General features: G+C 39.6%; 1 protein-coding gene across 1 annotated transcript; it reads left to right on the top strand.

Annotated features, from left to right (window-relative positions):
• The first annotated feature begins 1580 nt into the window (after positions 1-1580).
• On the top strand, positions 1581-22218 carry LOC129727131 (serine/threonine-protein phosphatase PP2A). The gene is made up of 5 exons (XM_055684620.1): positions 1581-2330; positions 19030-19239; positions 19309-19662; positions 19731-19921; positions 20680-22218. Exons 1-5 carry the CDS (start codon positions 2229-2231, stop codon positions 20750-20752), a joined length of 930 nt encoding a protein of 309 aa, XP_055540595.1. The 5' UTR covers positions 1581-2228; the 3' UTR covers positions 20753-22218.
• The last annotated feature ends 630 nt before the right edge of the window (positions 22219-22848 follow it).

Genomic DNA, 22848 nt, shown 5'->3' with positions numbered 1-22848 from the left:
AATAATTAGCAAATTTCAATTTGCTGAACAGATTGCTGGAGGCACAGCACACCAAAAATCAGCAAAATTTTGGTGGTTTCCAGCAATAAAAATTTGATGTGCCGACTTTTTGTTGTTTTTCTGGTATCTATCCGCATTCTCTAGAGCAGCATGAATCAAATGACTTCACAAACAAATACATACAGGTAATGCAGAAATTCTGAGCTTTGGCAATCAAATGAATTAAACAACTTATATCTTCAAGATTTGTATTCACTGGCCCAATGGGCTGTGAAGCTCCCGTCTTATTTGTATAAATTATTGACACACTTCCATATTAATTGATGAGAAAGTTGATGACAAAAAAAAGTTAGATATGTCAGCAAAAATAAGATAGTGAAGTCTACCGCTTAATTTTTCTAACTAATAAATATTGCAATTTTTTTTTCACTTGTACTCTAACTTGTGTCGACGGAAAGCATGAGTTAGTTTCCGCTTGCAAATATTCGATCTGAACAGTGTAACCAGAAAACTTATATTTGTTTTTAAAATACAGTCAAATTTCGCTCGTTGGGCTACGTTTTAGTTGGGCTCCCGCTCGTTGGGTTATAGCCCAACTAAATCGAAGCCAAACATCATTTCTGATAACGTTGAATTTCGTTTGAGAGGTTTGTGGATGCATTTTAACGCAGAAAGTAGAATTAATTGAAATAAAAACAAATGAAGCTTAGTATAAATGTAAACAAACAATATTTTAATCAATTGTCAGAGAAACAATATAAGTTTTGTGCCTTAATAATGCAACGTAGAGCTATGCCTATTTTTGAAAGTATTTGAGAACACGTTATTATTGAGCACTCCTTTTTGGCTTTAAATGTGTGGCTTAAGTAAAACAAATTTCGAATTTGGCCCTATGCTGCGTTTGGCTCAGATTTTGACAGTTCGTTTGGCTCACAACATTCTCTCTATCTATTTCTCCATCTAAAGCCTGTAGTACACTCTTTGCCTAATGGTCAAATTTTTTACCTTCTGACATAATGGTCAAATTTATTTGACATCATGGTTGTTGTTTGCCCGTGTTTGCCTCATGTTAAAATTGGAGAGTGACAAATAATTATCTTCGACCAAATTTTTATCTGTCAAAAAGTGCCAAATATTTGACGCTTGGTCAAAGAGTGTAATACAGGCTTAAGTTTTGCTATTGCAAATAGACTTGTGCGATACTTATACTGACAGTGGCAGCTTTTCAGTGGTTCCAGCTCGTATCAACTAGCTGGCATCTCCATCCGATTTGCTTTGCTTTATCGCAGCCAACATCGCAGCGGTTCTACGATGTGTGGGCTCCACTAACGCTGACAGACAGCATAACATAGCGTATCAAAAGTGGCGGTGATCTCGTGTACACATTGAGATGTTAGCCCTTGTAACATGTCAGCTAGCTGGTCCGTATGCATAAAAGAATATCGATACAAATATCGCGGTTTTCAGTATCGATACGGTCGAGTATCGGACGCTTGTGTATCGATCCAAAAAATCGAAATATCGTCTCAAAAGTATCGATATTTCCGATACCGATACAATATCGCCCATTGCTATTCCTCTGTACACCTTGACTTCGATTGTTTCTTATCTGGTTGGGTGCGTATGAAGAAATATAGAATATACTGGCACCTGATATAAAATAGTACTTTTTGCGTATGGACAGTGATTATTACTCTATCATTGGCTATGAAATAACATTTGTGTGAATAATACTGATTCATTGTATATCGTGATCTTAGTTTTTGTAAATTAGTTTGACTCGATTCGTTTTCAATCATTTTTGGATATCTTTCGTGGTGAATTAGACTTCTGCACAAGAAATTCCGAAAAGTGTACAGCATAGCATAAATTGCGGAAAAAGTGAAACAAACATTTTGTGTTAAAAGTAAAAATCGACTAAGGAGCGGTGCATTTGACAGGTTAACGAGTTGTCGACATTCGTTCAGTCTATCAAAAATCTCATATCTCTGATTTTCCATCAACGCTGCGGCCATTTTGTTAGAAGTGTGCTTGAGATTGGAAGTCACGATTCGGAAGTTGCCGTTCGGTCCAAGTTTTGTTCGATTTTTTCGAGTGCAAGATTGATAGAAAATTGCACCGAAACGGTTTGGTCGTGCTGTGTAGTGCGAAGTGTATTGTCTGATTCCATAGTTAAACAAAAATAGAAGTATTGCACCCGTCAGTCAAATTGCAAACTTGAAAGCAGGATGGAGGACAAGGCGACACTGAAAGATTTGGACCAGTGGATCGAACAACTGAACGAGTGCAAACAACTGACCGAAACCCAAGTGAAAACCCTGTGTGATAAGGTACGTGTTGGCAGGCAAAAATTTTCTTGTGATTTGGGTCTTGTTTCATAGCAGTGAATAATTTCCGGAATCGGCTATAAATTCCGGTGCATACACGCATACAGCGAACGACGGCGAGATATTAAATCTTACTAATGCCGCAGCAAGAGAATGTAATTTTGTATACGTATAGACATTCTTTTCTCTTTCTATCCCTTATGTCTTGAACTTTTCCATCAGTTTTAATGAAGTTGCAATTTGTACTAGGTATTATCGAGTTTGAAATGATAAAATAGTGTAGTCGCAATGATTCATTTATTATCTTTTGGCTACACATACTCGCATGTTGAAAGGTCGTGGGATCTATTTTTACATGAAATGTTATTCCTCTTGCAAGCGATCGATACTTGCGTTCGTCAGCCGGAATTCTCTTTCCTTTTTTTTTATTTCACAGAGGACATTGGCCAATGTGATTTCATGCTGGTTTGGTTACAATGTAGCTAGAGTGACAAGTATCAAACTAGTATGAACAAAACTTGTTTCATGATATCGCTGATATGACAAGGGATTCTAAGCTCCGCCAGCTTTTTTGTGTCATGATTTCTACAACTTTATGCAAAAAAAAAAAAAAACCAAGTTATCACTTAACAATTTAGAACACCTCAAAATTGAAACAGAAAAAAGTTTTATGTTTGGCTTTAAGTCGCGCAATAGAGCAAACAAGTATTCACAAAAAAAAGATTGCTTTGAAATGTGATTCACAAACAGGAGCTATTCAAAAATCAGGCGACATATAAGTAAATATTCACTTATATTCTACACGGTGAATATTTTTTGCGATTGCGAAATGATAGTTTCTGATAATAAACACATTCAATAATACTAATGGAAATACGAATCATATAGTCAGGTTTGTTTTTAATGGCTACACTAAACAGGTGTTTTCAAATGTTGTGAAAAGTAAAGGCATCCAACAAAAAAAAAAAAGATATTACCTGAAATGAATTTTTATTCTAAATAGATTCGTAATTCAAGGCAAATGTGTTAATCTATTAAACATACACATATTATAATATAACATACACATATTATTTTTACGTGTGTGCTGCAAGACAATTTTTGCGTTGTGACATAACGTGGTTTTTAACTGCATTAAACAAACGAAACTCTTACAAAAATATTTCAAGTGTTGTGTATCGACAAATCCACCTTCCAGTTGGTCTCAAGATACGATGCTGGCCTAACTCTCGTCGTCGGTTCTAGTCTTGATTCTGGAGAGACTGTTAGTGTTAGTAGGATCGTAGGCCCTCGCAATTGTCCTGTACATTAAACAGTTGATTGCGAAGTCAGTGAATAATAAGCAGAATTGGATTGTAGCACCAAGGCTTCACTTTGCTTTTGTCTAGACAAATTGAAATCAACACATTCAAACAACAGCAACAGAATATCTATTATTATGTTATAGCCAGTATTTCGATCCAACAGACGACCTAAGAACGATGCTTTTTGTTTGAGGGATACAAAAAGGAATTTATTGCCAATAATTCGGTAACTAAGTAACTTATAATCATGGGTTACTATACATTACTCCTTCATAGTCCATAATTTTTATAAAGGAAAAAAACTAGTTAGTTCTGTATGCTCATTGGTTTGGTGAACCCATGTGCCAGTTGACTTTTAATAGATGTGTAACTGAGATTAACCACTCCGTTCTCTTAACTCTCATGAACAAAATGGTGACGAATACCAATGTGCTTTGTGTGAGATTTGTAGGATCAATTGTTTGCGATGCTGATTGTTGACTGATTGTCACAGAAAATCGAAACCGGTCTTACGTTGGTGGATTCTGATCGAAAGTTGTTCCACAACATGGCTTCTTGAGTACTTCGAGACAATGCCATATACTCGGCCTCACAACATCAAAGAGCCACTGATGATTGCTTTTCCACGCTCTAGGCTATGGCTGCTCCACGCATCGTAAAAACATATCCAGTACCCGATCTTCAAATATCGGGTTAAGACGCGAATGACCCTTTAGGTTAAAGCTTCTATTATAAAAAAAAGGATCTCCCCTTGACCAGCTTCGTCTAGGTACCGTAAATTGCAACTTCTGCGTTGTTGTACCCTTGAGTTATCAGATGATTTGCTTCAAAGCTTCCTAATGCTGTCTGTCAGAATTGGGAGAAAGCCGACTTACTGTATTTACAGCAAACATTATTGTGGTTCGAGTAGTTTGTTCAACAAACCACTGCTTTCTTATATGGTACATTACTTAATTCCATCTTTCTTTGTTTAGTTTTAGATACCCCAGACTAGTCTAGAACTTTAATCCGCTGGAGTAGCTACCGGATTTACATTGAACATTCCAAAACGTCGAACGATTTCGAACGATATGCTTGTTGATCTAATGAAAGCTTGTCACCGTGTTGGTGCCTCTTGATCCGAAAACAGAGGTTGGGAGACCTTATCCATATCCTTCATGTTGAATTTCTGCATCGAAAATATTTTTGAATGCCTTTTAATTGACAATAGTTGGTAAATATTAGCAGCGCATCAACATATATTTTCACGAAGAGCATCTTCCTTCTATCCAGCATCCAGTATTAACATGTATCTACATGTGATCGTTGCAAGTCAAAATTTTCCAGCATTCAATTGTTCCTTGGATATTTGCTCATCACCCACTTCACCTTGCACCGAAACGGTTTGGCCGCGAATGCAGTAACAACGACCATCTGGTCCACATCCATGTTGAAGCAAGCTCCACTGGATAACGAATGATTGAATACCTGACCACCGCTACATAAACTTCTTCATAACACTAGTCAACACAGGTTTTGCCCCAAAATCTCAAACTGGAAAAAATGAAAGAGCTGTTTTTGTGAGACCATTTTTGTGAACTTTGGTACCCCTAGCAAAGATAATTTCTTCAGAGATTTAAATAAGTTTTCCTGTAAGCAAACGTAGAAGCGACGAACCGGGCAAACAATTACTCTGCGGTAGTTTGAGCTTGCAGGTAATTGTTTGGCTTTTGTTGATCAGTATTAATTCAACGCCTGAGTATTTATATACGAGCGCTGCATGAAGACCCCTATTGTATTGGGCCTTGTACCCAAGTGTTGACTTAAGTAATTTTGTGATTGCTTCGAGTGCTTTTTCATAATAACCCATTGTTTGTCTTACTATCCCACTACACTAAGGACTTTTTACGAGGGGGAATGTGTTCCAAATTTGTATGGGACCGCGTCTTTTGAGTTAAAAGTGAAAATAAAAAATTGACTATAACAGTGGACAATCTGAAAGAATGCAATGTTTTAAATTTTTTGTATTCACGCCAAAAATAGTGTTTTTTAGAGACTGGATCATGTAATCATGTACTTTTGGCCTGAACCGGAAAATGTTATTGGAATGAGGTCGATATATTGTACCGTTTTTGAGTAATAGATAAAAGCAACCCGCGCAAAAAATTGAAAAAAAATGAAATGAAATAACTGTTTAACTATTCCTGTGAATTTTGGTGCCAGAGACTTTCCCGTAAGTAAACGTACAAGCAACGAACACGGGGAGCAATTGCTTGCCTTGTGATGCACTTCTGCATTCACCAGAGGCGCCAACATTCACAGGAATGGTTAAAAAACTATAATTTATGAAGGGCAACTGTCGCGATCTTTCATCGCTTCGCACTTCGGTCCAACCCTTTCAATGCGAAACGCAGCGGTCAAAGTGACACACAGCCCTGTGCGTTGTCAAGGCGCCACTGGCTGTCACTACAGAACGTCAGCAGAACGGAAGAACGAGGGAAAAAAGAAAAAAAAGATTCTGACGACTGGAGGTGTGAACGAAAACGTGCGGCTATTAAAATTTGCTAAACTAACAGTTTACTTATATATCTATACACGAATAGTTACTAAAATTATTAAAAATTGGAACACTAAATAAAACTAAGTGAAAAATTAAAAGCATAATTATAATTGTGAAGCTAAAACTTACGATCTAATAGTACGGTCCTAAGTACGGTCTAAAAACGAGCTGCTGCCCGAATGTCTACGAGAGAATTCAACGAATAATTAACGAAAACAGAACCGGAAACAATATTGTTACTGATTGCCTAGGAAAACGAGTTAAAAAAGAGGCATTAAACGTAAGCTTTTCGACTTATCTTTCATTCTTATATAAATTACCTATTATATACTATATATTAGTCATTACATGCTATATTGTACATTACCCACATAAACTCATTTAAAACCCATATACACATGTAAAATTTAGTATTAACTTAACCTAATAGTTATTCACTACCGTACAATTATGTTTCTCCGGTAGGAATTTTTTAACGTTACGTTGCGTACGCTACAATCTACAAAATATACGTTATCAAATCGGAAAAAAACTGTCTTTCTCGTTGCATTTGCAACATTTTAAAAAATTCGTTTAGTCGCGATCGGGGTGAGCTTAAATATGCCGAGAGATAGTCGTGCTAAAGGGCCTAAGCCGGGTGTGAGTTGTGGAGAGTGCAATGATCCGGATAATAGTCAAATGGTGTGCTGCGACGAATGTTGCCGATGGTTTCATTTTAAGTGCGTAGGTGTCGATGCAGGAATCGAAGACGTAGACTGGAGTTGTTCGTCGTGCGAAGCGGAGCATACATCCCAGGACGCATCTATCCCCACTACGATACCTGCACCGGGTGGAGCGGACAAAAAATCGTCAAGCAACCAACAACAACAGAGCTTGCAACTTCAACAGTTGCAAAGAATGATGGATCAAATGCAAAGTAGGTTCGAAGGACAACAACAAGCGTACGAAAAATTGCTACAAGAAAAGGACCAAGAGATGCAGAATGCAGTAAGTGACCTGCAGCGCCAATTCCAGATTCGATTAAGGGAAAAAGAGCAACAGGTCCGAAAGGAGTTGAAGGCTCAGACTGTCGTACCTCCACCAAATGCGAATTCAACTGCAGTAGAAAGTGGAAACCATGTAGCTGCAGATATGTGCAAGGCGGTCGAACGAATGGAGAAACAGCTTCAGGAGATGGCAAACAGACAGGATTCCGTAGCCAAAAGTTTAGATGAACGTTTGAGGACGATAGAAGTGTCTCGTCATGCTTCGGTACTGAACAACCGCAGTAATCTAAACGTCAATGCGTATCCTTTCGACCCGAACCAACGTTCGCATTTGTCTCATGAGCTGAGCGGAAGTCAACTTGCTGCGCGCCATGCAGTGGCAAAAGAGCTCCCGATCTTCACTGGTAATGCTGAGGAGTGGCCTCTGTTTATTGCCTCCTATGAAAGTACCACCAGAATGTGTGGCTACAGTAACGAGGAGAATCTGCTGCGACTTCAACGTTGTTTAAGAGGAAAGGCACTCGAATCAGTACGTAGTCGTTTGTTATATCCAGCGGGGCTTGAAGGCGTTATAAACACATTGCGAACGCTATTCGGCAGGCCGGAAGTAATCGTCCACTCTTTGGTATGCAAAATTCGGGAAATGTCATCGCCGAAGACCGATAAACTCGGAACTTTAATCGATTTCGGAGTCGCAGTACAGAATATGTGTGCCACAATTGTAGCCTGTGGGTTGAATGATCATCTTTGTAACGTGGCACTCCTTCAAGAACTTGTCGAGAGACTACCACCATCCATCAAACTGGACTGGGCGAGACGACGCCAGACATTGAATGCAGTTACGCTAGCGGATTTTAGTGACTGGCTCGGTGAGCTGGTTGAAGCAGCTTGCGTGGTTTCAGTCCCGTCATCGATTGGCCCTTTCATTGGAAAACCTGAGAGACGTGGTCGTAAGGAAGAGGTATGTGTACACCTTGAATCTAGTTCGAGCTCAGCGTCCAACACAGGGACCCCCTACAGTCAGACGGCGAAACCGGCAAATAAACAATGCGTCATCTGTCACAGTGAATGCAGTAAGGTGGAGAACTGTAAAAAGTTTCTGGCATTTGATGTGGGAGCCAGATGGACAGCATTGAAGGAAAATAAACTATGCCGGAAGTGTCTGACGAAGCATTTTGGAGCGTGTGCGATTAAACAAGTTTGCGGCAGAAACGGTTGTTCTTATCTGCACCACAAGCTGTTACACGATGACTCTAGATACCAGCGGAATGCAAATTCTCCACCATCAACTTCATTAGATGCCACGAAAAATAATACCGCAAGCTGCAATGCTCATGTCAGTAAGACCTCTGAGATTCTTTTCAGATACGCTCCGATAGTCGTTTATGGAAGGGGAAAATCTGTTCACACTTTCGCTTTCCTGGATGAAGGCTCGTCAGTAACTTTAATGGAGCACGGCCTTTTGGAAGAGCTGGGAATCGAAGGCGAATCATATCCGTTATGTCTGGGATGGATAGCGAATCAACAACGGCAAGAAGCTAATTCCGTAAAACTTGCGTTGGAGATTTCTGGAGCGCACAACACTAAGAGGTATTGGATTCCGAAGGTGCATACTGTTGAAAATCTTGCTCTACCGCGACAAACTTTGAACATGAACGAACTGGTACACCAATACGATTATTTGACGGATTTACCAACTGACTCATATCAGAACGTTCAACCAAGGATACTCATCGGAGTAGATAACTGCTACCTGGGACATGCGCTGGATAGCAGAGAGGGAATGATACATGAACCGATTGCTGCTAGAACACGTCTAGGTTGGATAATCTTTGGACCGTTGTCGACAGCTGCTCCAGCGGTATCAGACTCTCCGGCGTGTAATAACCTCCATATATGCGCGTGATGTGAGCGAAAGGATGCGGAACTACATAACACGGTAAAAGCATATTTTTCGTTAGACAGTCTCGGAGTTGCGCGCTTTACCAAGCCACTTTTATCAAAAGACGATGATCGAGCGGTACGTTTGCTGGAATCGTCGACCCAGGTGAAAGGTAGGCGATATGAAACCGGATTACTCTGGCGTTACGACAATGCTCAACTACCGGACAGTAAACCAATGGCAATGAAGCGGTTGGTGTGCTTAGAGAAGCGTATGCAAAGAGAACCCGAACTGGCACGAATTTTGAAGGAGAAGATCAACGATTATCAGCGAAACGGATACATCGAGAAGTTGACAAAGACTCATCTGTCCGAGGAATTCCCGCGTGTCTGGTATCTCCCAATATTTCCCGTGGTTAACCCAAACAAGCCTGGAAAGCTTCGCATAGTCTGGGATGCGGCTGCAAAGGTGGCGGGAACTTCGCTGAATTCATTTTTACTCAGTGGTCCGGACCAACTTACTTCTCTTCCGTCTGTGTTACACCGTTTCCGGGAGTTCCGAATTGCTGTTACGGGTGATATCCGCGAGATGTTCCACCAGGTGTTGGTGAACAGAACCGACCAGCAATGCCAAAGATTCCTGTGGCGCGATGGCGATCAATCCCGAAGTCCAGATGTCTACGCGATGAAAGTTATGACATTCGGGGCGACGTGCTCACCTAGTTGTGCGCAGTTCGTTAAAAACCATAACGCACTACGATACCAATCCCGCTTTCCAAGAGCGGCCGAGGCTATACTGAAAGAGCATTATGTTGACGATATGCTTTCTAGTGAGGAGTCGGAAGAGGCGGCGGTGAAGCTTGCAAAAGACGTCCGTTTTATCCACTCACAGGCTGGATTCGAAATACGTAATTGGCTGTCGAACTCAAAGCGAGTACTTCAAGAATTGGAGGCGGAGCCGGGCGAAAAAAGCTTAAATCTGTCGAGCGAGTTGGGGACGGAGAAAGTTCTTGGTATGTGGTGGTGCACCGCTTCCGATACTTTTACTTTCAAAGTTTCTCCGAGGATAAGTGCAGATTTACTACAAGGCCGCGTCATACCGACAAAGCGTCAGATTTTGAGCACCCTGATGATGGTGTACGATCCGCTTGGATTACTGGCAAATTTCCTGATGTTCTTGAAAATCTTGCTTCAAGAGATCTGGCGCAGTGGTGTTAATTGGGACGAGCACATCGCAAGTGAGCAATGGGAGAAGTGGCAAATGTGGCTAAGAGTTCTTCCTCACGTGGAGGATGTACGAGTTCCAAGGTGTTACCGAGAGAAAACTGGCATTGGAGAACAAAATCGGATACAGCTACATATATTCGTCGACGCGTCTGAAAACGGATTCGCAGCAGTTGCGTACCTACGCTTCGAAGAACATGACACCATTGAGTGCGCGATAATCGGGGCTAAGACCCGAGTGGCACCCCTGAGGTACGTGTCGATTCCTAGGCTGGAACTTCAAGCGGCAGTAATCGGAGCCCGTTTGGCGAACGATGTAATGGAGTCGCACACATTGAAACCTACTCAAAGATTTTTTTGGACAGATTCACGTGACGTGCTTTGCTGGATAAATTCGGACCACCGTAAATATAGCCAGTTCGTTGCAGTACGAGTCAGTGAAATGCTGGAGTTGACCGAACCAACTGAATGGAACTGGATTCCGTCGAAACTAAACGTTGCTGATGATGCCACGAAGTGGCAGAGGTTGCCGGATCTGTCTCCTACAAGTCGCTGGTTTCGAGGTCCTGAATACCTGTGGGATCAAAGGGTTGAATGGCCCGTTACAACTTTGAATCACGGGCACACCGTCGAGGAAATACGTCCAAACGTGCTCCATCACGTCGAAGAGCGTGCGCTGTTTCGATGGGAGAAGTTCTCACAATGGAAACGGCTTCTACGCCAGGTGGCATTTGTGAAACGGTTCCCAGCGAACGTTCGTAGGAAAAAAGCGAAGCAGAATATCGTTACTGGAGTGCTGACTCAAAAAGAGCTCAAGGAAGCAGAAATTTTCATCCTCAAACTGGTGCAGAATGCTGTGTTCGCTCCTGAAATAGAGTCACTGCACAAACCGAACAAGGTACCCTGGAAGAAAGCATTACCGAAAAGTAGTCCGTTGTACAGGTTGAGTCCATTCATTTCCGAAGATGGGATTCTACGTATGAAAGGCCGAATAGACGCGTGCGAATTTGTGGACGAGCGTACCAAGCATCCGGTACTGCTGCCCAAACGTCATCCTGTTACAGACCTCATTATCGCTGAAATTCACCAAAGATATTGTCATATCAACCACCAGACCGTGCTCAGCCAAATTCAGCGTAGGTTCTATGTGCCTCAGCTTCGCTCAGCTTATAACCGGGTGCGTGCAGGATGCCAGTATTGTAAAAACCGCCTTGCGAAGCCGTTTGCCCCAGAGATGTCCGCACTTCCTTCTACGCGGCTGAAGGCCTTTTGTCGCCCCTTCTCCTACATAGGCATCGACTATTTCGGTCCGATGTATGTTGTTGTTGGAAGACGAACCGAAAAAACGTTGGGGGGTATTGATAACTTGCCTCACCGTTAGAGCAATACACCTAGAAATTGCACACAGTCTCACAACAGATTCATGCATACTTGCCATCAGGAATTTTATTGCCAGAAGAGGTACGCCCCTCGAAATAGTGAGTGATCGGGGAACTAACTTCGTTGGAGCCAGTCGCGAGCTAAAGCAAGAGCTAGAGAAGCTGAATCAGGAGAAGTTGATGGAATATTTTGTCACTAGTGACACAAAATGGACATTTAACCCACCTGCATCTCCACACTTCGGCGGAGCCTGGGAACGTCTCGTTCAGTCTGTTAAAAAAACTCTAAAGCACCTCCAAATTTCGCGCACACCCACCGACGAGCTTTTAAGAAACATGATGGCGGAGATCGAACTAATCGTAAATTCTAGACCCTTAACCGAGCTACCGCTGGATGACGAAATGTCATCCCCACTCACACCGAACCATTTCTTACTCGGATCGTCAGACGGTTCTAAGCCCCCGATCGCGTTCGACGATAAGTATCATGCCCTGAAACACACCTGGAAGATGTCCCAGATCTACGCAAACCGGTTCTGGAAACGATGGATAGCAGAATATCTACCAACGTTGACGCGAAGGACGAAGTGGTTTCAGCCGGTGAAGCCTATTGCCGAAGGAGATATTGTCATCGTGGTGGATGAGACGCTACCGAGAAACTGTTGGCCCAAAGGTCGGGTAGTGAATGCAATCCGGTCGAAGGATGGACAGGTTCGTCGCGCTCAGGTGCAGACAGCTAATGGTATCCTGGAGAGACCGGCCGTAAAACTTGCGGTGTTGGACCTTAGTGCAACCGTAAGTACGTCGGACCCTTGATCACGAAGTATTGGGGGGAGTGTCGCGATCTTTCATCGCTTCGCACTTCGGTCCAACCCTTTCAATGCGAAACGCAGCGGTCAAAGTAACACACAGCCCTGTGCGTTGTCAAGGCGCCACTGGCTGTCACTACAGAACGTCAGCAGAACGGAAGAACGAGGGAAAAAAGAAAAAAAAGATTCTGACGACTGGAGGTGTGAACGAAAACGTGCGGCTATTAAAATTTGCTAAACTAACAGTTTACTTATATATCTATACACGAATAGTTACTAAAATTATTAAAAATTGGAACACTAAATAAAACTAAGTGAAAAATTAAAAGCATAATTAAAATTGTGAAGCTAAAACTTACGATCTAATAGTACGGTCCTAAGTACGGTCTAAAAACGAGCTGCTGCCCGAATGTCTACGAGAGAATTCAACAAATAATTAACGAAAACAGAACCGGAAACAATATTGTTACTGATTGCCTAGGAAAACGAGTTAAAAAAGAGGCATTAAACGTAAGCTTTTTGACTTATCTTTCATTCTTATATAAATTACCTATTATATACTATATATTAGTCATTACATGCTATATTGTACATTACCCACATAAACTCATTTAAAACCCATATACACATGTAAAATTTAGTATTAACTTAACCTAATAGTTATTCACTACCGTACAATTATGTTTCTCCGGTAGGAATTTTTTAACGTTACGTTGCGTACGCTACAATCTACAAAATATACGTTATCAAATCGGAAAAAACTGTCTTTCTCGTTGCATTTGCAACAGCAACTTTTTTCACTTAGTCGACCAGTGTTATTTAAAGGGGACATCTTGAAATATGTTTTGTTCGATCCCTCGGATCTTGGAATCTTGGAAAATTTTTGGTTTGAATTGTTTCTTACAAATTACAACAGTACGCCTAACTTACGGTTACGGTTAAGTCTATGATCTCAGGAAAGCATTAGCACCACGCATATAGCAGATGTTTCGCATATTCTAATTATAGAGCTGAGAGTGATGTACGATGTACCTCGTTAAATGCGTACAAAAGCTCTTACCAATGTTTCACTAACCTTCCAAGGTCGCTACCACTGCCACTGTTATCCCTAGCTCTCCGGAATCGCATTTGTACTACTGTTAAGTTCACAAATACATGCATTCTTGAATATGTTGGTAAGTCACGATAATGAAATTAGAAAATAAGATAACCATTATCACGTCAACTAGCAGTTTGTAGGTGCAGTAACGAGACAGTCTAGAAGCAACAGTTTGATGATTAATGGTGATGATATTATCGCAAAGTCCACTGGCAATTTGTTTTGTCAACTGCAAGCTTGACATCTATATCTCCGAATCTTCAGATCAAATCGATTCAATCGTTCCGTTTTTTGCAATCTTCTAAGGTATGTATGCAAGCATATTACTGAACGAAAATAATTTGATGAACATTCGTAGAAACGGTCAGTGACCGATGTGTTACACATTCTGCATCTATGTGTAAACAGGATGGTATAGATATGTTTAAAAGTGCTACGGCTATTTTTATTCTATAGCGTTTAGGTATCAAATTGTATAATATTACACAAGCGGGATGTTCCCGGCGTTGGTTAAACTATGTCAAAATGCGCAGACATCAACGCGCAATGTTTTTATTGCTAGTTGCAACCTATGCCTTGATGATTTGATATAATTTCAAAACGTGTAATTTCCGCGCAGCATATTGAAAAGTGGCATTTTATGCCACACACTAAACTGTTTTTAGTAATCATTTCAGTTATGTCAGTCATCGCATATTTTGACAGCACATTACTGATAGAAATGAAATATTAGTTCAGTTCGATATTGTGCCTGTCGTGATTGTTAAAAGAGCACCAAGAATTTTACTAGCTCGAAAACCAAAAACGAACAGCTTCAATCCAAAAGTAGCTCAACAAGACCCGTTTCAAAATTCATAACAAATATAATTTTTTAAGTAGATGTGCGGTCCAGTTCAGAATGTCCTAAAAAAGGAAAAAGAGTGTTTATAAGACACAACCGTAAGGTTAACGTAGAATTCTGACAGTCTGTTTTTATGTCAATTAAAAAACAATGACAATAACATACAAAGTCAATCTAATAGTGTGAAGCAATAAATTTTGTTGCTAAATCTCTTTCGACTCAATTGGTAACCTTGAAGAGAAGGGTTGATTTTGGATTGTCATTCACCATGACACGGGATAATTCTAGTTTACTTGTAATTCTCCGCTCCGCGAACACAGCAATCAAGCAAACAAGATATAACTATCGTAAACACAGGCTACCGGCACACTCACAGCTATTAGCAATGGCCAAATGGGTGTAAGCAAATGCGACACGACAGTCCCGGACACAAAATTACTAACATGGCCAAAAACGTTCAACAATGCTCTGCAGTGCTGCGGTTCGCCGGCTGGTCTGTATGCTGTGGAACGCTGCGAGCGAATGAGTCGCCTGTTAAGCCTTGCTGCGATAAAATCAGTTGCTGCTCTGGTTGCTGCGGTTCAGTCCAGCATTCAAGCGTCAACCGTACACTAGCTGCAGTAATCCAGTAATCTTTAGCATGCTAGCTTTTATACGTCCCTTCTTCAACAAAATTCTACATTTTTCAATAGTACAATAGTTAGCATCGCAAAATCACAATTTTCTGCACACTGTTGGACGCATTACTAATATTGCCAATCTTGAAATTAATGTAAGAATGAAGGAAATTCGTTGGAAACTGACTGTTAGCGGAGAAACCGTCGAACTAGCCACCCTGGTTAATAATGATCCCGAAGGGCGCTTGACAACCGTCAAAGCGGCGCCTCAAATGACAACGATCTGCGGCGGAAGTGTTTAAACTGTCAGGTGATCGGTCTTTCTTTCTAAGTCCAGAGGCGATAGCAGCAAGACGTGTTTCTAATAAAAGTGAATGTATCTAAAAGTAAAATATAAATTGTTAAAAGTAGTGTTTTATTAATGTCATTGAGGTTGAATAGGAGTTATTAAGTAAGAGGTATTTGATATTTGTAGCTTAAATTAGAAATAATAAAAATATGCCCTACTTCAGCTTAACCTAAAACACGTGGCACACTTTAAAACGTGCCCAGCAGCCAAAAGACAGATTTAGGAGGAACACTGAATGTAAGCTAAAAGAGAATAACTTCTTCTTCTTCTTAGGGTGGGTTGTCTAGCTGGTCGCCGTAAGCGAATTACTTCTGCACTAGGCCCAGGTTATAATGTCAAAACCTCCAGGAGCAATTCATGACGCAACAGTCGCTGGCGACCAATAGGGCACATGTGAGCAAATTCACTCTGGACTGAAGGTTTCAACGGCAGTTATGTGTTGTAAATGGGGAACGTACCTGTTGTTACCGGTTCATATCACCTTACTCACCACAGAGTTGACTATACCTTTGTTGTTCCAAGGCCTCATTGCATCGATATCAATGCCGGCAGTCTTACTTGTGGTCGTTGCGTCTGTTGCTCTCATTTATGCCGTGTTCTCATCCTCGGTCGCACCTTTCGGCATATCCCATGCAAGTCCGTCCGCGTTACTGCTATGCTTGCCATGGTTCTTTCGGTTGTTCTGGTGATCTATTAAGCATTTTGTCTCGCAACCGCAAAAAAAGAAAAGAAAAAAAAAAGAATGAGAATGGTTAATGGCAAAGCCGAAAAGTACTGTCACATACATCCACATTCAGACCGTCAACATATACCACCACCCAATGAAGTTCATTCTACCAAAAACGTATAACTGAGAGCGAATTTATCCACTCCACTGGGTCAGTGCCAACACCTGGAATAATGAAATGATACTGCGACTCACGACGTAATCTAAAGAGATGCTAGGCAGTTGTCTACATTCAGAGCTCATGTATTGGTGCGCCAAAACTGGCTCAACATTCGCTGCGCAACTATCCATTTCAGGGTGCCAACTGCATAATAATAGGGTCAGTGCAAGTCTACCCAAGAATAAAGAAATGGCATCACGATTTAGAACGCAAGTAAGAAAGAGACGCCAGATAACTGTCTATGAATCAAGCACGTGCGACGGTAGATTGAAACTGACAAATCCACGGTGCGCCCCGGGCAACACGCCGGGTCGACACTGCGTCAAAATCAAGCGAAAGTGGGTGAGCTGGGTGCAATAAAGAAATTGCCATTAGATCGCAACTTGGATTGACACTGGGAACAAATAAATTCGCGAAATAATAATTATAATAAAACGTATGCATACACACATGTAAATATAGAAAAATAATAATAATGAGAGTAATAGTAGTAGTAGTTGTCAGAGAAGTGAGAAGGGTTAGTAATTATATGAGTGCAATGGGTGGTCGTTAGTCACGAGGTTTTGTTAGTGGTTTTAGGGTTAGTATACAGACCCCGCCAGTATTTAGTTTTGTTAGGTCATGCGAAACTAAAACCGGCGGTGTGATAAGTCAAGCGTAATCAAAAAAAAAAAAAAGCGAATTGCAATTATTGTGTTGATCTCAATATATTGTTGAATTGTTACTATTATGTTATTATTATAATGTTATTTATACTGTAATTTTTAATTAAGCTTTGTGTTTGGAAATACGCTTGACGAATCACCGTCAAGTCCTCCACCCATGTGTAGGGAGATTTAGGAGGAACACTGAATGTAAGCTAAAAGAGAATAACTAAATGTATAATACTAATTACAATAATTTATAGATTTGAAGCATCACACTCAGATAATAAAAACTGTCAAAATCAGTTTCCTACAATTTATTTGGCTGCATCGACACTGACTGAGTTTTAAGCATTTAAGAGTGCACAATTTTCGTGACGCTCTTAGTGATTTTTAATTTGTACTCTTATATATGTTGTCGTAAGGCGTAATTCTACGTCAAAACTAATTAAAATTAAGATTTTTGTGGAATTCAAAACAACTTTGACGCGAATATTCAAACACGTATTAATGAAAACTATCGATTTTAAGTTGTACCAGCTTTGAAATTGAAGGACTATATAGTTACCTGCAGGCTTGTTATTCTCCTCAATATGTGGAAAGGGACCACTCCTCTTTCTGTTGCGTTGTGCTGAGTTTCTGCCGCTTGCAGAAAAATCAACACACTGCTTACACTACCGCTGATCGAAACAAGAGTGTTAAATCATTCTTGTGAGAAGACACAGAACACAACGGTGCGCACTGCTGAGATAAATTCGATAGCGTTCGAAGAGCAAACATGCGTGACAGGCGACTGGATTTGTTTTTCTTTTCAGTTTCGAAATGCAAAGCAAACAATTTCCTACCTAAATACTTCCCTCATTTGATTTATGCTTAAGAGACCACAGTAAAAGCACCGTAGAGAGCTCTGTTGTGCAGTTAACGTGCGATGCAAGTGCGTCGTTTCACCCTTCAGTATGAGAGCAGTTGTTTTTGCAGTGAAAGATATATTCTACGCGCTAGTGATTCTCTGAAGAAAAATTACAAGCTTGGCCACCTGCATCGTCGTTTATTCACAACGCGTAAACGACAATCATAATATAAAAAAGGCACGAAAAAAAGGTATTCACAGTGTGATGCTATTTTTTATTCGTTGTGTCCCGATCCGAAGACGAGCGCCAAGCACTAAAGCGTGTTAGGCTCCGCCCACAGAACTTTGCATGCTTTACTAAGCTTATTGTTGTCTGTACTAGCATCTTCACTTATCATAAATACTTAAGCTACTAACAAATCCCCCCCCTTAAAAAAAAAAAAAAGATACTCCGCTATAAGGAACAACTTGACATATTATATTTAACGCATAAATGCATTTTTGTTATAATGCTAAGAGGAATCGTTTGAACATCGTTATTTAATACATATTTGTTCTAAATTTTAGGGGAAATAGGTAAATTTGGCTGTTAGTGAAAACTGTTTACTTTCATGTATGCGTTTTCATGGCCTGTGCGAAAGATGCACAAGCTTGCTTGCTCCGTTTCCTGTTTTTCATGTCGTTTACTTCCTCAGACGCGTAAGAGTAGTAAGCGCACAAAAACCAAATTTATTTTTGAACACTTACCTTGCACCTGGTGCCATACGACGGTATATTTAAGAAACGCTACGCACAACACTACGGCAAATTTTTTCGTCGAGATTTCATTTCATTCGAAGCGAATATATTTTAAGACGTCGAAAAAAATAAAAAAAAATGATTTACAGTGTATTTTTGTATGATATCTAATTTAGGTGAAAAGGAAAAAAAATCAATTGAATGTTGTTTCGAAATTCATCTAAGAACTTTAGACGTCCGGTGAAACTTCTCATTTGGTTTATTATATTTTGATATAAACAATAAATATACAGTTGAAGAGTCAAATATTTTTCGATCCACCACCAACATTAAATCGTTTTAAAATTAATGGATACAGTGCCGTGTCAAATAAATGTTTTGATAAAAACAATAATGAAAAGGTAAAGGGTCGAGGCAAATTAAATGAACTAGAATTTATACAATTTATTCAAGTCTCTTTTGTTGTATTTTATCAATTCTTAATTATTTCGATATAAAGCATCGACTTAATTTTATTGCAAAAAAAAAGTAACAAAAAACATTTTCGTTTGACAGGCTAAGGAAATCCTAGCAAAGGAGTCAAATGTGCAAGAAGTTAAATGTCCGGTGACAGTGTGTGGAGATGTCCACGGCCAATTTCACGACCTAATGGAGCTGTTTCGGATAGGCGGACGGTCACCGGACACTAACTATCTGTTTATGGGAGACTACGTTGATCGTGGGTATTATTCAGTCGAAACCGTTACGCTACTAGTGGCACTCAAGGTAATTAGTTTATCCCTCAAAAGCTTAATGTAGATTTATGTTTGACAGATATATTTTTGCATAACACAGGTTCGATATCGCGAGAGAATCACAATCTTGCGGGGTAATCACGAGTCTCGGCAAATTACACAAGTGTATGGCTTCTATGATGAGTGTTTACGGAAGTATGGAAACCCTAACGTTTGGAAATATTTCACGGATTTGTTCGATTATCTCCCGCTGACAGCATTAGTTGACGGTCAAATCTTCTGCTTGCATGGAGGTCTCAGTCCTTCGATCGACACGCTAGATCACATCCGAGCGTTGGACAGATTACAGGAAGTTCCACACGAGGGACCGATGTGTGATCTTCTATGGTCTGATCCTGATGATCGAGGTGGCTGGGGAATATCGCCACGAGGTGCCGGTTATACCTTCGGACAGGTAAGTAAAACATTCTTCTCTGCTGCAGCTGTTGTTTAATTGATGTTTTTTTTTTTTATTATTTTTAGGATATATCAGAATTGTTCAATCACTCAAACGGTCTGACACTGGTATCACGGGCACACCAGCTTGTAATGGAAGGATACAATTGGTGTCACGATCGCAATGTTGTTACAATATTCTCTGCACCAAACTACTGTTATCGTTGCGGTAACCAAGCAGCATTAATGGAATTAGACGATGCACTAAAGTTTTCATTGTAAGTATACTATACATCTATCAATTGCATTTTGAATGTAGCTCGAGAAGGTTGCCAAATTCATTTGTAATGTCTAAATTACGCACAGCAGTAAAATGTTGATAGTACAGACCTCGTTCGATTTTGGCACGTTCTGTTTTTGGCACGGTTCAATTTTGGCAACATAAAAACTTTGCATCGGACAACACTGTTCAGATTGGTTATATAATTAACTATTGAATTTTCTCTTTAGTCCGGTAGGCGTCATAAAAAATTTAAATTTAAACGTGTTGCCGAAATCGAACATGGCCTGTATTTATAATTTCAAGTAGACGCTTTTCTATTTCCGTTGAACTTTAAGGCTTTTAATCAGTGTTATCCTCTGTTTGTCTTCTGAAGTCTCTTGTAATTTATTTGAGTTTTTTTTATATTCTCAGGTTATTTTATAATTATTTTTATACTCAATTTATTGAAAAAAATATTAATTTTGTATGTAATAGTTATTTGAAATTGTTTTTGATAATTGCCGTCTAAGTGCTTAACTTCAGCTTATTACGAATACATTATTGTTAATCTATTTTGTTTAGGTTACAACTACACAGTTTCTCACCGCATATGTTAGCACTTGTAAGTGCATTCAAACAGAAAAGCCATAAACTTGAGTTTTTATTTTTTGGAGATTTTTTTTTCCTGTTAGATACATTTTCCACTGCGACCAATAGTAATTTGATCTATTGTGGCATGTTTGAGAAATAACAAATATCTTGTTTAACTTACAGCCTGCAATTTGATCCAGCTCCACGCCGTGGCGAACCACATGTGACTAGAAGAACACCGGACTATTTCCTTTAAGAATATCATAACGAATATTGTAATACACACTACAAAATAAACAAAAAAATAATATACCTTAAAATAAAAATATAAATAATAATTATAAGCATATATTATTATTTAAAACAAAAAAAAAAAAACAAAAAAGGCAAAAGTTTGTTAAACTTGCAAGCGCAGAGGTAAGCGTAAATCACATTTACACTGGAATTAAACTACTTAGCAAGCCAAAAAGTAAGAAAAAAGGAAAAACATTGCGTGACCGAAAACAAGCCAGAAAGTAATTTAACATCCCATTGGCAGTTCACCATTCATTTAAGGTATTCAATTGAAGTAGTAAAAAACTGTACTAGAAATAATAACGCCAACGCCGCAGTTCATGTACTCATTTCATAAGCCATCATCTTCATATTATCGTTATACTCATTGCCAATTCAACTAGGTAGAAACTTCAATTTCTTTAGTATACGTTTGTCTATAAATGAAATCAGGCAAGTTCAATTTGTCACAATCGCAGTAACGACCATTTTCTCCTGAGTTATAATCACAACTCGATTTTTAGATACAACTGTTTTTGTGAATACCGGTCATTAATTGGGATGCTAGGAATTAGGCTCTACGTTAGAAAAAAGAAGTAATCGTTATATGCTGGTTACAAAGACACAAAAATTATAAAGAAAATGTTCTCTAACTGTGCGTATGTTTCTCTCAGGTAGGGACATCAATCAAGGGTGCGACCGTTTCATGTGTCTAGACGTATTGAATATTTTAAGGATCCTAGAACAAATAATACATTAAACACCGGTATGCTAGGGTTCAGGAACGTTTCATGCCTTTCCCAAAGTTGCAACAAATATTGTAATGCTTTAATAAATTTGATAAATGGATATACAATATGTACTATATTAAAGTCAAATTAACACGCAATGGTCCCAAGAAATATTTCTGTTAGTTTAACTATCAAATTGAATTTCTCTGGATTAAAAAAAAAAAGACTATTACCTTGCAAAGAGTCAACATATGTAAGCTGATCTAATCGGTAGTCTGCAGTTGGTGGTAATGTTTTCTACGGGTGAAGAGGGTTATCCGTTACTGCGGTGAATCGACAAGAATGAATGAAACGTTACGTGCTTTTGGATATGGTATGCACATTTTGCTTTCCGGCTTCGGTTGAGAACGATTTCATTTCTCCTTAGGACAGTGCTTTAGTTGTTTTATATGGGCATTACTCTTAACGCTCTGCGGACTAACAAAACAAGACTCATTGTATGCTGATTCCAAACTCAAAAATATGCGCTAAAATCGCATGAACTTGTATAACTTATTAAGTGCTGGCAATTTAACAAGTACGTATTTTGTTGAACGCTATCAAAAAGGGTTTGGTAAGCGAATATACTGAAGCGAAATTTCTAGCAGAAGAAATGCAATCAAGAGCAGAAAAGTGAAATGAGTGGGAGATTAATAAATTCACGTTTTAATAAACGAAACCACATTGATTTTTATTTCTTTCGATAGTTGTCATAGTTATCGTCGCTTGATTGCCTGTTGTGGAAATACTTACTGTCCGTGGTGCCAACTTCACTATCTTCGACAGGGAAATTAGCGTGCCAATAGAACGCCCCTTTCGGTCCTGTATGCGCCCCGAAATCGACGTAGTCGTCACCGAACGCGTCTACTTCGTGGAAGTTTTGTGTGCCATGTTGCTTTGATTCCTCTGGTGACAATTGCGCGCTTATTCTTTGCGTTACATCTAATGTACATAGGAATGTTAAAGAAATGTCTTTTTAATCTGATAATGGCCGTAAATTTTGACTTACCCTGTGTTATAATAACTCCGTCTGCAACATACATCTGAAACCCTAGCACCAACCCAAGCGCAAAAACTGTTAGGGGGTGAAACATATTTTGTTTGCTGTCACAGGAAAAAAGCGAGTGAGAAAGTTGAAAGATTTCTGTCGAGATTTATACTTGAAAAGTTTTGTAACGGCCGAGTGAACATATAAAATTAGTTTTGCTTTAGCATTGGTAGGTTCAATCTGTTAATAAAAGTTCAATTACATAAACTGTTCACGGTCGTTGTGACAAGCAAAAGTTATTCAACCGATAGCAAATTGAAT

This window comes from Wyeomyia smithii, chromosome 3 (genome assembly GCF_029784165.1).
Source record: "Wyeomyia smithii strain HCP4-BCI-WySm-NY-G18 chromosome 3, ASM2978416v1, whole genome shotgun sequence".
In the NCBI taxonomy this organism is placed as follows: Eukaryota; Metazoa; Arthropoda; class Insecta; order Diptera; family Culicidae; genus Wyeomyia; species Wyeomyia smithii.
This window is presented reverse-complemented; position numbering and strand designations above follow the sequence as displayed.

Bases quoted from the DNA above. Each gene is read 5' to 3' on its own strand.
- LOC129727131 (XM_055684620.1), top strand. From the start codon at position 2,229: ATGGAGGACAAGGCGACACTGAAAGATTTGGACCAGTGGATCGAACAA. The intron at 19,240-19,308 runs GTAATTAGTTTA...TGCATAACACAG, and splicing joins CGCTACTAGTGGCACTCAAG to GTTCGATATCGCGAGAGAAT. The intron at 19,922-20,679 runs GTAAGTATACTA...TTTAACTTACAG, and splicing joins GATGCACTAAAGTTTTCATT to CCTGCAATTTGATCCAGCTC.